Raw genomic sequence first — 17,409 nt, forward strand, 5'->3', positions numbered from 1 at the left:
CTTAGCATAATGTTTTCAGGGTTCATTCGTGTTGTATAGCATGTATCATAATTTCATTTATTTTTATGGCAGAATAGTATCTATTGTATGAATATACCCCATTTTTTTAATCCATTCATCTGTCAGACACTTGGATTGTTGACGCTGTTGGGTTGGATATTGTGAATAATGCTGCTATATACAATTGTCTGTTCAAGCTCATTTTTTATTCTTTTGGGTACCTTGGGGTTTAATTGCTGGCATATATGGCAGTTCTTTGTTGAGAGTTCTATGATCTTGATTAACCACCAACCTGCTTTGAAGCTCTTTTGATGAGGGCAGGACTTGTAGTATTTTCTGAATGATAGTATTGTGCAGGCATATTTGAGTCAACAGGAAGCGCAAACGGAGTTCCCTCTTAGTAAAGGTGGTAGTACATGTGTTCTGAGCAACTTCACAATAGGCAGAGGTCAGGAGTTTCATTGGTTGACCCTAGCCTCATTTTTCTGTCATACTCAGTGGTGGTTTATCGAAACAGGTTCTGTGTTTCATTGATTTGTATAGATGTCCAAGGGGATACTCATCTGGCTGTTTGAGAAAAGGGAGGGAAAGGAAAAGCTTTATCGTCTTTGTCTGTATATTTGTTTTGTTTGTTGGCTTATTGTTTTATGAACATTTAGTTAAGTTTTTTAATGAATACTGTGTATCACACAGTTTTGTTGATACTGCTTTAAATTTCTCATTTCCTTGCTATAACTAGGAAAATCTTCAATTGGTTGTAATTACAGAATATTTCTAGACTCTTCCTAGTTTATTTTTCAAGCTCCTTTGTTCTTTTTTGGTGCTGCTTATGGTGGGATTTTTAAGGTATAATTTCAAAATTCTGACCCTGAAGTACCTGCTAAGCATGTAACCTTGAATAAGAGCATATGAGGCGGAAGTTAGGGATGGGATCTTGTTGTTACAGACATCTTTGGAAAATACTGGCTGCCACATTTCTCTGTGGACTTTTGGTTAATTTTGATCCTTTGCTTATATGAACACTTTGTGTGATAAACACCTTTTGCTGGTATTTTTCATGACTTGGGTGACTATATATAGAATAAATTTCTAGCAAAAGGATTGCTAGATCAAAGGGTATCTTACCTTAAAAATACTAAGGGATGTCAAAATGCCCTCCCATAAATTGCCTAACCAGATTATACTGTTTCCTTGCTGTTCTTGTAATAGAGATCTGTCACACTTTTTGGTCTTTTTTCAGTCTCATTGATGAAAAGTATACTTTTTTCCTAAAGAGTTGCTCATCTGTTCTTTATAATTTATTAAGAACTTTGTGTGTGAAGCCTATTGTTTGACCTGCATTGTATTGCACACATCTTTTCATTTTTTTTTTCGCCATTTGCCTCTGTGTGTGTATGTGTCTATGTGTACACCTGTATTTATATCAGCATGTATATATCTTTGCTTATACCTGTTCTCATGTCTGTATCTGAGATCCTACGAATTGCCAAAACATGTGCCTATCCACTATATATATATATATATATGTATATGTATATATATATATATAAATGTTTGTCAAAAATTCCATGGTCTTAACATATTATGTTAGATTTTGGGGGCACTTCATCTTTCTTCATTACTACTCTAATTGAAATGATCATAATATTTTTAATCAGATTAATTAAACTGAATGTAAATTATGTCTTATTGAGTGTGATAGCATACTGAAATGTTGCTCTTTCATACTTAGCAGAAACTATAAAACTATCTCCAAGCAGTTTGTGTCTGTCTGTCAGAGATGATTGGCAAACTGGATGCAACTGTATTTCCCATTATTGTACATAATCACTGGGTTACATATTTACTGAACCTTCTTTGTGTCTTCAGCTGAAAATATGGCAATAACTAATAGTACCTTTTGTTTATAGCTTTATGTGAGGTTATCATTATAGTTGTGGTACTTTATAAAAGTTTAACATTGTAGCGGCAAGTTCAAATACCTTTGAGACTTTAGATGTTTTATTATATAGAGTTTATACTGAGAATCTTAAAGGAAAATTGAAGTCTCCAAAATGTTTTTATTTCATATTGAATTTTTAAAAAACTTAGTTATGAACAACAGTCTGATATTGTCTGACAATTTCATGAAAATTCTGCTCCTTTAAGCTTTTGGTTACTTAATCAAGCTCATAATTTCAGATTTGTTCTTAGCCTTTTCATTTTCAATACATGCTCTCTTGCCTCAAGAAAAGATAAAATCTTTCAGACGTATATTTCATTTTACATGAAATGTACAAGTTTCTAATAGTTCATCTGTAAAATTCAATTGATAATAAGGAAAATATATTTAACATTCTAATATTTAAAAAAGTTATATTAAAGTCTGGTTTCAACTTGAATATTGCTTGCTTTATGCACGATTATTATCAAGATTCTGACTCTACAGGTGTTTTTCCAGCTTAAGCTATTTATTTCATAACAGAGGGCTGTTTTTTGGATCTGGTATGAGTCTTCTAAAGTGAGTAGTTCCTCATGAGGCTCAATTTTTTAAAATATAGTTAAAGCAAAGAAGGAAGGCATTCATTTTCATGTTGAAAGTGCTTCTAGAGGGAACATTTCCTTACTTGGTCCAACTATTAATGCAGGTGAAATAAACCAATAAAGGGAAGCTTGTTTTGTTTTGTTTTTTCCCCAGCTATCAAATAACTAAAGACATGACTCAAGGCACTTTCTTGTATAAATACCTATTTTTACTAGTTTTTCTTATATCTCCAGATACATTTTGATAAGCTGAATACTTTCTATAATAAAATTGATTATTTTAATTTAGTTCATGAGTGATATGCATTAAATGCTTTTTATTATTATTATATAACTTCGTAGTCAGTTTAATCTAGTGAGAATACTTTTGGCTCTAACAGAAACAGAATTTTGTTCTTGGATCTGGCTTTGTATGTAACACCAAGGACGTCATTTTTCTTCCATATGTACCTCATTTACTGCAGTGTTTCTATTACATTTTAGACTTTCATATGGTGGGTAGTATCTGTAGCCTGGAAGAACACTTAGCAAGTATACTAATCACACTTTGTGGTATGGTCTATTCTCCAGGCTTACTATTTATTGATTTAATTGATGCCTTCTGCTTAATCAGAGGTTTTACCCACATGAAACTATTTGATAAGCCTGACATAAAATGCAGGATCTGTGAAATGTAAGCAGTTTTCATAGTATAAGGACCTATAATCAAGTCAGACCTCTAGTCATTTGAAAATAGTACAACTTCATGAGAAGTAGTTTTCGATTTGATCTTTTTTGCTGTGGACATTCAAAATTATCATCTGTGTTGCAGCATCCACATGCTGATATTTATTATGATAGCTCATCTCTTCTTCCCCTTTTGCTGTCTTTTCCCTTCCCCTGCCATTTTGCCTCTCCCTTATATACATCTTATTCTGGTTCCTTCTTTTCCTCACTGAAGATCTTTCTTCTTATTTTTTCTGATTTTCCTAATTCTGACTTTCTTTTTTAGACTAATCTAAGTCAGACCATACCAAGTGTTTTGTTGAAGCAGCTGGAAATAATCTCTTAGCTTTTGCATTCTTTGGGCACCACAGTTTGGGAAATATGGATTGTATGCCTTTGTAGGCATGTTCTGTTCAGGATATTCCTGAGGTCTTGCAGCCAGTACTTTTCTGTTCCATTTGTGGCAGATGATAGTTCTTTGAAAGAAATTATGAATTTTACTATATGTTTTTTGCATATTGTTAACAATTTTTAAACAGTTTTGAACAGCTACTGCAGTAGACTCATCTGTGAGGAAAGAGGGAATAAAATTTAATGTAAATAAATGAGGGCATGCATAAAAGCTCTTTATTCCAAATAATTTTTTAAAAAGACATTGAATTAGCCAATGGCTTATAGAATTGTTTAGCTTTGTAACATGAGAACATGTGATAAAATTTTATAAAAATTCAGTTTAAAGAATCAGAATTAATATACCCTTTTACCTTTTCTTGTTTTCTGAGAATACTTACCTTAGTTTTACTTTCCATTAAGAAATAGGACTTTTACACAGATGTGAAATTACTATTTCTCAAGCAGTTCCACTTTATAATTTCCAATAATAGAAATTATTAACATTAAAAAAATGCAAGAATAGCAAGTTGAAATGTCCTTATATATTAGTTACTTGATTTTTTCTTTCTTTACTGTTGCAGCCATTCAGCTGACATGTTACAGCTTAAAGTGCTCTTGTGTGTTCGTATGTATATGTGTGTTGTATTAGTACAATTATGTAAATTCAAACAACTTTGAGAATTTGTTACTGACTTTCTGATATCCTTTAATGTGTTTGTAAACAACAGTACAGTGTTGAAAACCCAGGGTTGAAAATCACTTGGGAGAAAAATGTAGTAGTATCACATCATGAAATTAAATAAATATACTACTTCAGTATTTCTTATATATAATTAGTATTGCATGTTTTCATGTTGGGTGAATTTTTTTCATTGCCATTTTTAATTGTCTGTGCAGAGAACTATTTATTGGAAAATAAAGGAAACAGTGAAAAGAGCATTAAATATTTTTATTTTAAGCAAATTTTTTCTTGTCCTCATTTATGGTCTTTTCTTAATGTGTGTCTATCCCATTCTTCAAAAATTTCTCCTTATACATGAAGTTGTACACAGATCTACTGTTTCCTCATGAATCTATTTTTTTCGTTACAGTTAATCAGACAGCAAAGGAAGATACCATGGTTCTGAAGATTGGCTCTGTTGCTATGGCTCCCCAGGCTGACAATCCCCTTGGCAGATCCGTCCTCAGGAAAGATATTTACCAGTAAGTTTATTTTCTTATGTCCAATTTTACAACAGTTTCATACTGCAAAGAAATACTCTGATCAATAAAACTTGCTTAGTGTGGCCTGCAGAAATAGTTTTCATTCAGGATCTTTTGATATTTAAAACCAGGTTTTTCTGATTTTCTTCAGTTGTGGGTTTTTAAATTCATTCAGACAAATCAAGTATTTCTGTGAAGTGTTGATGAATAACAGAACGTAAGTACCAAGTCACCGTAAAACTGGAGAAGCGCAATTTGGAAAATTTTAGCAGACTTTAAATTTGACCAAATCTCTAATCACATGAGAAAATGAGGTCCTCTCTAGAACTACCACATCTTAGTGTAGTCATATTGTATCACACTGAAGCATTTTCTTAATTTAACTATAAGCCATTATTTGAAATTGAGGACTGTGCATGTCATATGAATCAAAGCTGTAAAGAAAAGCAAACTTCTAAGGAGAAATTTCACAGTAAACGCTTTCTGTGAAAATGCCATGGTCTGGATTTTGTCACTGAGTGTTTGCAAACCACACCAAGCATATACGGACAACTAAACTGGTGAACACATGTAATCAACATGATAAAAATAATATATCATCTGTACTGAAGTTGGCACAGCTGCCAGACACAAAAGTACAGTTGCAAATAATACCAAGTGAGAAAAGTCACAGAAATACAGATGAACAAGTGTCTTATTTTTCCTGCTGTTCTGTTTTTCAGATGTTATATTCTCTTACTCTTACAAGAAATACACTTCTATTGTTCTCCAATAAATGTTACTGCTAGGAAAGAGTATGATTTTTATAATGCATTTACCACCTAGAGGATGACAGCTATTTTTACTTTAAGTGGACCTACAGATTTTGTTTTCTCAATTTTTTGTTACTAGAGGTTTGTTTTTTTTTTTTTTTTTTTTTTTGCCTTTGAATTCTGTATCTTGCTTACTTTCTTGTGTTACTTTTTTCTGGTAGCTTATAGTAGGCTTTAAGTAGGCTTTAGGAATCATCTAATCTAGTTTCCTTATTTATAGATTAGGAAACTGAGGAGCCAAAAGAATCATTGTCCCTGGTCAAGTAATGACAGGCCAAGATCACCACTCATGCTTTGACTTCCTCAGTATCTAGAGAAAGGATTACAGTAGAATCCTTTGTGGGTGAAAGCAATTTAATTTTCTAGCATTTGGAAATTCTATCAGGTATATTTATCTTTTCTTTTCTACTTCAGAAGTAAGAGGTCCTCAAAGAGTTTTCTACTTTACTTTTGGTGAAAGAAATATGTTTCTTATTAAAAGACCCTGTCACCATCAATAAATTGAGCCACTAAAGGTATTATACTTCCTCTCCTCCTCTACCCTTTCTCCTTTCTGGCTCTCCAGACGTCATTTATGAAGATGTGACTCTGCTCTTCCTGATTCATTGCTTCCTCCCCTTTTGTCCTTCTTGAACGTTTTTTCCCTTTAGTGTCTCTCCTTACTCACTTCTTGATTTTTTTTTTCAGACCTAACATTTCATTCCCTTTCTGTATTTTTCGTCATTCTTTACCTTTCTTCCCTTTTCACATTTTTTCTTTCTTTTCTTTACTTTCTGCCTTCTTTCCCTATATCTCACTTCCTTCCCTGTTTCACTATGTTAATATTCTGACTTATTTTATAGGATATAGAATTATAATGCCGAAAAGTAAATTAAGTCTGAAAATATACATTGTTTCTTTAGATCTTCAGTGCCTCACATCCTGCCTCAGAAAATATGTAAAAATATGTACACAGAAAGTACACAATGGCTATTTTATGTCTCTAGAATAAATGCCCTTACTTTCTTTTTCTAATTGACAAAACCAAGGCACACAGAATTTTTGTGTATTTTTCCAAAAGCATATGCTTCAGTGGCAGAGCATTTCAGAATCTAAGAATCCTCTTCAGTTATTTTTAAATTCATACTGCTATCGTTTAGTCCCTCCTCTGATTATGTGATTTAGCAATTTCATTCTCCTGCTCCCCTCCCATATGTTTTTACTTCCTCTTTCTTTTAATGTGCCCTTTGTGTTTCTTCTTTCTGTCTTGTTTTTTCTACCTTCATTAATGTGATAAATGGCATCTGTAAAAAAGTCCACAGCTAATATAGTTCATAATCAAAAACTGAGTGCTCTCCCCTTAATATCAGGAGAGAGACATCACTTCTATGTAGCATTGTATTATATAAGTTGAAGCCAGGGAAGTTAGGTAGGAAAATGAAATAAAGAGCATCCAGATGGTAAGAAAGAAAAAAACTGTATATTTTTGCTAATGACATGATCTTATATATGGAAAATCCTAAGGCAGCCTCTGGAAAACTTTTGGGCAAATAAACTAGTTCAAGAAAGTTGCAAGATTTAAAAAAAAAGCAAAATCAGTATATAGTTAAGCCTTGAGCAATAGGTTCAAAATATGTGGATTTTTTCCAATAGTAAATACATTACCACACAGCTCATGGTTGGTTGAATCTGAGATACAGAACCATCAATGTGGAGGGCTGACTAATGGACTTGGATGTCTCTGGATTTTGGTATTCCCAGCGGGTCTTAAAATCAGTCCCACACAGGTACCAAGGAACGACTGTGTAAATATCAGTTCACAATAGCAGTAAGCAAAGAACTATCCAAAGGTGAAAGTAAGAAAACAGTTCCATTCATAATAGCATCAAAAAGAATTTCAAGCTAGTGGAGTACTGGTATGAAAGTACGATATCTAGACCAGTGAACAGAATTGAGAGTCCAGAAATAAACCATCTACCACATTTACTGTCAATTGGCTTTGATAAAAGAGCCAAGACAACTCAATGGTAAAGAATACTTGTTTCAACAAATGGTAATTAGATATTTGAATATCCACATGAAGTTGGATCCTTACCTGACACTGTGTACAAAAATTAAGCCAAAAGGATCCGAAATGTAAAATTAAGAGCTAGAATTCTCAAACTTACAGAAGGAAGGGTAAGAGTAAATCTTTGTGACCTTTGATTAGATAATGGTTTCTTTAAAATGACATCAAAAGCATAAGGGAAGAAAGAAAAAAGGATAAAATTAACTCTACCAAAATTATAAATTTCTGTGGTGCAAAGGACTCTGTCAAGAATGTAATAATCCACAGAATGGGAGAAAATATTTACAAATCACGAGACTTGTATTCAGAATATATAAAGAACTCTTAGAGCTCAATAAATGAAGGATAGTACAGTTAAAAAATGAGCAGAGGACTTGAATATATATCCAAAGAAGATATAAACATGGCTAATAAGCACATATAAAGATGTTCAACATATTTAGTCGTAAGGGAAATGCAAGTCCAAATGACACCCACTAGCATGGTTATCGGAGAAGGCAATGGCAACCCATTCCAGTATTCTTGCCTGGAAAATCCCATGGATGGAGGAACCTGGTAGGCTGCAGTCCATGGGGTCCATGGGGTCGCGAAGAGTCAGACATGACTGAGCGATTTCACTTTCACTTTTAACCTGCATGCATTGGAGAAGGAAATGGCAACCCACTCCAGTGTTCTTGCCTGGAGAATCCCAGGGACAGTGGAGCCTGGTGGGCTGCCATCTATGGGGTCACACAGAGTCGGACACGACTGAAGTGACTTAGCAGCAGCAGCAGCAGCATGGTTGTAATCAAACAGGCAACACAGGTGGAGAAATTGAAACCCTAGTATATTTCTGGTGGAAATGTAAAATGGTGCAGCTACTGTGAAAAACTGTTTGGCAGTTCCTCCTAGGGTTAAACATACAGTTACGATATGATGCAGGAATTTAAATCCTGTGTAGGTACTGAAGAGAATTGAAATATATTTCTGTCACAAAAGCATGCACACCAATTTCATAGCAGCACTATTCATAATAATTAAAACATCAGGACTACCCAGAAGTTCATCAACTGATGAATGGCTAAACATAATGTGTTATACCCATAAAATAGAATGTTATTTTGCCATGGAAAGGGGTGAAGTACATGCTATAACATGAATCAACCTTGGAAACATGCAAAATGAAGAAACCAAGCATCTAAGAGTCACATATTTTATGATTCCATCTATATGAAATTTCTAGAGTAGGCAAATACATAGAGATCAAAAGTGTTAGCTAGGAGGGGAAAAAGAATAACTGCTAATGGGTATAGGACTTTTGCGGGGGGAGGGATGATAGCAGTGTTCTAGTATCAGTTAGTAGTGATGTACAGTGAATGATACATAATGAGTAAAAGAGTATGCAAACTAAAACACTGTATTGTACACCTCAAAAAGATAAACTTTATGTGATGCCAATTATATCTTAATAAAACTAATTTAAGAAAAAAAATGATGTCACAGAAAGGTCCAGAGGACTTACATTTCAGAGAGAGAAACACCTTTTCTAGGTGAGTAGACACTGGGTGCTCTTTTCAGCTCTGAAATTATTTGCCTTGTCTGGCTACGAGCGGAGAGATTTTGTTCTGGGAAGGAGAAATGAAGGGACATTTATCAGTCACATAGGCTGAAGTGACGTATTGGAATCTGGAGGAGCCTCAAACGTACAGAAAATCCTCTGTGGTGCTTTTTATGTGTGTCAAATGCAGAAGGGGAGCTGGCAAGAAGAAACTGACTTTCTTAAAGTTTCAGATTCTTTAAAAGTCAGAGCCATGCTAGAGATGTACTGCTCTATACAGTAGCCACTAACTACATGTGGCTGTTCTGCTTTTGAAATATGGTAATCCAAATGGAAATATTCTATAAGTATACAAAATACAGAAGATTTTGACGAATTAATATAAACTAAAATATCTTGGTAATAATCTTTATATCAAGTATATATTGCAAAGACCATATTTTAGATATATTGAGTTAAATATATTATTACAACTATTTTCCACTGTTTTTTTAAATCCTTTTTTCAGTGTGATTGCCAGCATTTTTTAATTTAGATTGCTGGCTCCGATTGTGGTTTGCATTATATTTCTATTGAACAGTGCAACACTGTAGGGAGGCCCGTAAGAAATACAGGACATGTCACCCTTGAGACATTTGAAATGGAAGGTGAACTGAGTTTAGTTGGAGTTGCAAACCAACCCCAAAGACTGGACAGAAATGATCCACTCCTTATCCATGCTGCCTTATGGGAAAAGATGTGCCTTCTCTGGGTGAAAATAACATTGACTTCTGTTTCCATAGTCTTTATACATGGTATCTGATATGTATTAAAAAAAGAAAAAAGATACCAAAAAAAGCAGGAAGATTTGACCCATTGTTAGGAGAAAAATTAACTAGTAGAAAGAGACCCACAAATGACTGAGATTTGAAATAATTGTTATTAATACTGTAAAGAAATATGTTGAAAAGATGGAAGATTTCATATAAATGAGCTCTATTTAAAGTAAATTCCAAAACTAAATAACACAGTATTTAAAATTAAGGACTCCTTGGATAGCCATAATACCAGACGGACAAAGTAAAAGAAAGGTTTAGTGAACTTGGAGATAGTTTCAGACAAATTATCCAAATTGAAGCACAGAGAGAGAGGAGGGAAGGAATAGAAAAGAAAAAAGAACATGAAAGAAAACAAAAGGAAAACCATGTGGAGTAGTCACATGGTCTAACATATGTGTAAAAAGAGTACAAGAAGTAAAAGAAAGTAGAAGAAAGATTGAATGGAATAAAAGAAATGATTAAAGAGATAGACCTCTTGACTCCTCCAAATTTGTCAAGAATCATTAACCAGCAGACTCAAAAAGACATGTTACCTTTGAAGGAAACAGTAATACTGAAATAATCGAAGATCTTAAATTTGAAGATGAGAAAACTTCTAGTGGTCATGGTGTCAGTCTTCAAATACTTGGCCTATTGGTGTCATTCCTTCTGAAGCTAAGAATAGACCTAGAATGATTAAATTAGTCGATATAATAATGACACTAACTGCAGCTCAAGGTTATTAAGCTCTTTCAAATTATATAAGTCTAATAATGAATGGGACTTCCTGGTGACTCAGACAGTATAGAATCTGCCTGCAATGCAGGACCTGGGGACTATTTGTTGACAAGCCATTAGCAACCCACTCCAGTACTCTTGCCTGGAAAATCCCATGAACAGGGGAGCCTGGTAGGCTACAGTCCGTGGGGTCACAAAGAGTCGGAGATGACTGAGTGACTAAACTTTCATTTTCACTTTTCATTATCTAATAAATGTTTTATTAGGAGCCTACTGTGCATCAGGCACTATTCTAGGTATTGAGTATAAATCAGTGTGAAAGACAAAGAAAAATCCCTGCTACTAAATTTAATGAAGGAGAGAGACAGTTGTTGTTTGGCTGCTAAGTCATGTGTGACTGTTGAGCCACCAGGGAAGCCCAGAGAGACGGTTAAAAATAAGTAAGTATTCAGGTATATTAACTATAAGAAGTGCTTATTGAGGCCATCTAACAAGGAAGAAGATAGGAAGTAGGAAACTAGAGGTGGGCAGCATGGCCCTAATCAGGACATCTCACTGAGAAAGCATAGGACCCTGGAATAGTGTACTGGAGAAGTCCGTGGCAGCTGTAGCAGTATGTGCCTGGGGACATGCTAGGCTGTGAGGTGAGAGACATTATGGAGGAGCCTCCTAAGCCATCATGAGGGTTTTGACTATTACGTTGAGTGAGATGTAGTTGTAGGGGGAAATAGTTCACACATGCACAATTTTAAAATACTTACTTTTATTGTTTTCCAAATATCAACCTACTAAAAGAAATGAAGAACTCACCAGCAGGGAATAAAGATATACGAAAGAGGTGAAATCTGTATTCAAAAACAGAGTCAAGTTCAAAAAAACAAATGGGAGTTGGATATTTATCTCTAAAGAAGTTACGTTAAGGATTATTTCTATTATTTGAGTCAAATATATGTGTGATATGGAGTTCTTTTGATTATTAAGGAGTTGATTTTTTCATCAAATGAGAACCTTCAGAGGGTTTGAACAAAGAAGTCGTGTGATGCAGTTTATGTTTAGGCACATAATTCAGGCCAACATGTGAAGATTAGACTGTAGCCAGGGAAGGGCAAGGTTCTGTGACTGTTGCAGTAATCTTGGCAGGGCATTATGGTGGTTTGGCCCATGGTTGTGGCTGTGGAGGTGGTGCAAAGTGGTCAGATTTTTGAAATATATTAGAGGTAGAGCCAAAAGAATTTGCAAATGGATTACACATGGGGTTTGAGACAGGCGATAAGGATAATTCAGTTGTATGGCGTAAGCAGCTAGAAGGATAAAATTAACCATGGGAAGGAAAACTGAGGGAGGATTTACTTTGGGAGGCTGGGCAAGTGGAGATCAAGAATTTATTTTTGAAAATGTTAACTGTCTCAGGGTGTTCTAAGCTACCCATTGAGACATAGAGAAGACTGATTGAGAGGCGGTTATGATTTATGTTGAGTTAGATCAGTGCTTCTTAAATTTAACGTGCATATAGATTACCTGGAGATCTTGTTAAAATTCAGGTTTTGACTTGAGAGGTATTGAATGAGGCCTGAATTCGACATTTCTACCAAGAATGATTAGGGAAGACACTGATACTGCCTCATGCTAATGTGCTGCTTCAAGGACCACAATTGTGGTCCAACAATTTCCTAAAGTTTTTAACAAAGAGGATTTTTTTAAAAAATTTAAGAAATGTTAATCATTTTAATGCTAAAAATTCAAACATTATGAAAGGTGGTACCACAAAAGCTGAGTATCCCCTACTCCCATGCTTTCCTACCCATTCCCTAACAGAATCACTCAGTGGAGTCTGTTTTAAATTTCATAATTTATATAAACTTTCAGTTGATAGTGTAAAATAATAAAACTTCTGTTAAGTTACTAATACCCTATATGAATTCATATTTCTTAAAAGCATCTGATCCACTAGAAAACAGCAAAACATACATGTTATTTATTCAGTGTTCAAGCCAAGCTGTGTATAGTCTTGAGCTCCTTTCTTAACTGTCTGTGCTCTTTACCTGCATCCTCCTGGCCTACCAGTCTACCTAGCTTGCAACTGCTTGTTCCTGGACAAGCCAATCTCCCAATTTCCTTTCAACTCAATTTGCGATTTTCTTTATTTTTTAATTTATTTATTTTTAATTGAAGGATAATTGCTCCACAGCATTGTATTGATTTCTGCCATACATCAGCGTGAATCAGCCATAGGTATACATATGGCCCTCTTGAACCTCTCTCCCAGCTGCCACCCCATCCCACCCTTCTAGGTTATTACAGAGCCCCGGTTTGAGCTCCCTGAGTCACAGAAAATTCCCATTGGCTATCAGTTTTACATATGGCAGTGTATATGTTTCCACATTACCCTCTCCTCTCCCTCCACCCTCTCCTTTCCCCCCACCCTTGTGTCCACAGGTCTGTTGTCTATGTCTGCATCTCCATTGCTGCCCTTCTAATAGGTTTATCAGTACCGATGAGATTTTCTTATTCTGTGTAATATTCATCCATTTCCCTGACTTAACACAGAAGTTCTGAATCACAGACAATCTGGCCTAATATTAAGATTTTTCCTTTATCTTGCCCAACCTCTTTTCCCGAGACGTAATTCAAGTTCTTGTCTCAGGCTAAAAGAGAAACAGAGAAACAATTAAGGATGAGATCATAAAGGTGGACTTTTTAAAAATTTACCTATGCTGGCAGTGTTCCTTCATAGACTGACTTAAGGAAATTAAAATAGGGATTATAAAGAAGTATAATTAAAATGTCTAAATGTTTTGTAACTTTAAGTATATTAAGAATTAATAAAAAAGATTTTAAAAGAATTTAATAAGTTTGCTTACTCTTGTATAAATGGTTTATGTATATATATTTAGAAACTTTTTGTTCTACAAATGCTGGTACATCATCTACAGCTCATTAATTATAGTGGTTTTGGTTGTTTATTAAAAAAATGGAAATAGGTCTCAGGATCTTAAGCCATTTTATAGTATAACTGCTATAAAAAAATTACATTGGATTTATATAATTCCCTTCCTGAGACTTTTCTAAAAATTTGACTGATCCTGAGTACTCTGTAAGTAGCTGATGTGATTTTTGTTTGAAATAATTTTTCAAATATAGCTTTCTGTATCAGAAGTTGAATAAACAGCTCTATACAGTCATTAGTACAGTAGGGATCCTTGAGACATTTATGCCATTTCATTACGTGACTGCATGCATTAATTCAATTATTAATTCATTTATTTATTAAATATACATTGGTTAATTCAGTTATTTAACAGATATTTATTGAGTGCCGACAGTGTATTTGACTCCAGTGATAAATATATATTTTTGAGTAGAGCTATGGTACCTCCTTTCATGGAGCTTAAAACCTCAACCTTGTCATTTGAGTCAGTGAAATTACATTGTAAAGCTCTGATAGGATAACATTAATAATTTATACTTTTTCTATAACGCTTCCCACAATGCCTAAATTGATGAAATAAGCAATATCAGAAGTTATGAATTTGTGCCCTAAACACTTTTTTTTTATGGTCCCATTTTTATCATAAGTGTCCTTACGTATTCTGTCCTGCATCTTCTGAAAATTACTGTGTGTTGAAGGAATGATTCCAGAAGTTCCATCTAATTTTGCAGTTTTCATAGGAAAGAATAGAGAATAGTGTTCTTCAATTCTATTCAAATATTTTTTTCTTTTTAAAAGTAGCCAAGAGAATAGAAACTGTAATGTTAATTATTCATGAGGCCCTGTAAGTAAAATCTACCTTTATTTTAATCTATTAATAAACTAGTGCTAGTAAGTTTTTAAAATAAAAGTGTAATAGTGTTTATGTTTTCAAAGTAAATAATACCAAAGTGTGTGCATAGAAAATGATATTCCAAGGCTTATTCTGACTGCTCCTTTACTCTGTTGCCATTGTTAATGGTTAGGTCGACACTCTTTTAGGCCATTTGTGTGTCTGTGTTGTGTGTGTGTGTGACTATCTCTGTCTTAAATAATGGGTTAGTACTCTACAGTTTGTTATGCAACTTGCTTGTGGGTATCCTTTAGTGTCATTGTATTCAGAAACACATGTCTGTTTTTAAACTAACTGTTTTAGATGACATAGTTCAAAAGACTCTTTAAAGACTACTTTTTTGTCTCTAACCAACAAAATACTCTCCATAATTAAAAACCCCATGAAAACTTAACTTTTGTAGAACATATTGTGACCAAGACTTTCCAGACTTCAAAACCTTATTATACCTGAGAAAATGTGAAAAGAAAACTGTTTTTTCCTTCAGTGAAATAGCTGCTAGGGTGGTCCTTGAAGAACAAATCAGTACCAGAAGGAAACTGAAATTAGTATAGCCTAAGTATTCTCTGTTACCATTTGAATCGCAAAGGCCAAATGATTCACAATTCAGCACTACTGTGTAAATTAAAATGTTCTAGGCTTCTTTGGCTTTAGCATACCACTTTGAAACTTTATTTGACTAGAGCAGCTCTGTTAACATGTGTCAACAGTGCTCAATTTTTAACATGACAGAATCCCTGTTAACCCAATATGCATCTTCTTTGGTGATCTGACCTCAGCCTAGACTTCAGATCTTACCACTAATTGCTTTCTTACATAATACACTTGTTACAGTTAAATAATTTATTTGTCCCAGTAATGCTTAGTGTGTTCTTTTCTATGGCCCTTGTTTATGTATGAATTTTCAACTTTGTTGAAATAAAGCTTTCTTGCAGCTTAACCTTTCAAAGAGTTTTTGTTACGAAACTTCACATTGGTGAGGTTATAGATACTTTAAAAATCTTTTTTCTCTGTTCAGCATTGTTAATTTTTTTTTAAGGATCACATCTGTCTTTTCATGTGTCATTTAAATCCCACTCTCTTTTTTAAACATTTCATGATCGCTTTATTTAGAAGTCAACTGGCCTTCTTTACCAGTATCTGACCTACCTTCTGTAGTTGTAACATAATAGTAACAGTAGCAGAAGTAGTAGTGGTAGCAGCAGTAATAGCTAACCATAATGTATGTTTTTTTTGTGTTGACAATTCTGCTTAATGCATTCAATGCAGTGCTTATGCATCACGATAACCTTAAGAGTCAAGTATTAGGATTGTCTGTATTTTAACACAAAAAACTGAGTCTATAGATAATTTATTTTGAGCCACACATAAAGTAAAGACCAAAACCAGTTCCCATTCCCATTGTATATTACCAATATACATCTTGTTACTTGTGACCGAATTTAAGACAGACTGGCTTTGATTTAACTAACTCTAGTTAACCAGTGTAAGTTTGAGGGTTGATTTTTTTTGAAGGTTCACATTCATATTCCATTAAATTTTATTGCTGTTTACATGGTAGAGTTTTTTTTTTTTCCCTGACATCATTATTGTTAATGGTGAATAAACTGAAAAAAACTATTAGGTACCAAGTTGAATTTTTAGTGCATTTTTCTTAGGTTCTGTAAAATATTTCAAATTGGATGGGTTTAATTTTATAGATACTAGAGCCATAATTTATGGTGAAAACTCTTATAACCCTGGTGTGTTGAGGTCTTCAGTCTTGAGGATACTTGGAAATTAAAAGAATTGTCATTAGGTTGTACTTAATACTCATTTGCTCTACAGAAAATAGCTCCCAGTAGCATACCTAGCTAATGATTTTGATCGTTAGCTTTTTCTCATATCAGTTATAAGCTCTGAAGTAAACCATGACCAGATTAAAATATTAACATAGATTTGCTGAATAATAAACTCAACATATTTTTGTGAATTCTATTTCATAAGAGATATCTTTCTCTTTTTGCCTCAGTATAATTTAGTGATTACTCTGGTTCTATCCCAAAGTTATGAAAGAAAAAGAGATAAGTTGAAACTATTTTTCTTTGTTTTAATTCTCTCTTCTACCAAGAGTTTTCTTGCACATTATTATTTTTCTCTTAATTATGTTGAAGAAAATACTGATTATATTATTTTAAAGCAACTACATGCTATGTGTTCACAGATATTTTTCATTCACCAAAATTATATCAAAGTTGAATATGTCATGGAGGCTCTACTAAATTGGGCTTTTTCTCTTTAATCCTATACAGTTGAGAAATATAGTGTTTAAGCTGAAAATACAGAGTATAGAATTAGATATATAAATTTGGAAGCCATTTAAGATTATATATTGTCTCCCTTGTTACTGCTCTGTCACACTGTCGAAAGTTCAGTCTTTTAATACCTATGCTTAAAAAATAAACTAGTGATTTTAACAAATAATTTAGTTTATGCTTTTTTTCCAAAATATTCTGTACATTAAAAGAATTTTAAAATGCAAAAAAGCAGAACTCTTTGCTTTTGTAGTATTTTTAATTACAAAGTTTCAAAACTTTCATGTTTTACTTGAGGGGCTATATCCTTCTTTTAATTGGACGTTTGTGAACTTCTGCATACAGCTTTTGGTACATGCCATAAATATTTGCGGGTCTTCTGATGTCCCTTATGGGATTTTATCTGTGACTAATTAATCCCATAGCTCTTTAAAAACTTTGTCAGTTGTTGGACTTTTCAACCATTTCTTTTTTGTAGACATCTGCTAATCCTTTTTAGTGCTTTCAGTACTTAATAGATTTGAATCTAGTACTGGGTT

General features: G+C 33.9%; 1 protein-coding gene across 11 annotated transcripts in view; it reads left to right on the forward strand.

The window, feature by feature from the left end:
• Nucleotides 1–17,409, forward strand: part of VPS13B (vacuolar protein sorting 13 homolog B) — a 752,042-nt gene that overhangs the window by 413,506 nt on the left and 321,127 nt on the right. For all 11 annotated transcript variants that reach the window (XM_081503358.1, XM_081503363.1, XM_081503357.1 and 8 more), the window contains exon 30: nt 4,713–4,824. In XM_081503358.1, the coding sequence (XP_081359484.1) occupies nt 4,713–4,824 (112 nt within the window). The remainder of the gene's footprint in view (nt 1–4,712; nt 4,825–17,409) is intronic.

The sequence above is a fragment of the Giraffa tippelskirchi genome, chromosome 6 (genome assembly GCF_054371585.1).
Source record: "Giraffa tippelskirchi isolate mGirTip1 chromosome 6, T2T-mGirTip1v1.2.pri, whole genome shotgun sequence".
Taxonomy (NCBI): domain Eukaryota; kingdom Metazoa; phylum Chordata; class Mammalia; order Artiodactyla; family Giraffidae; genus Giraffa; species Giraffa tippelskirchi.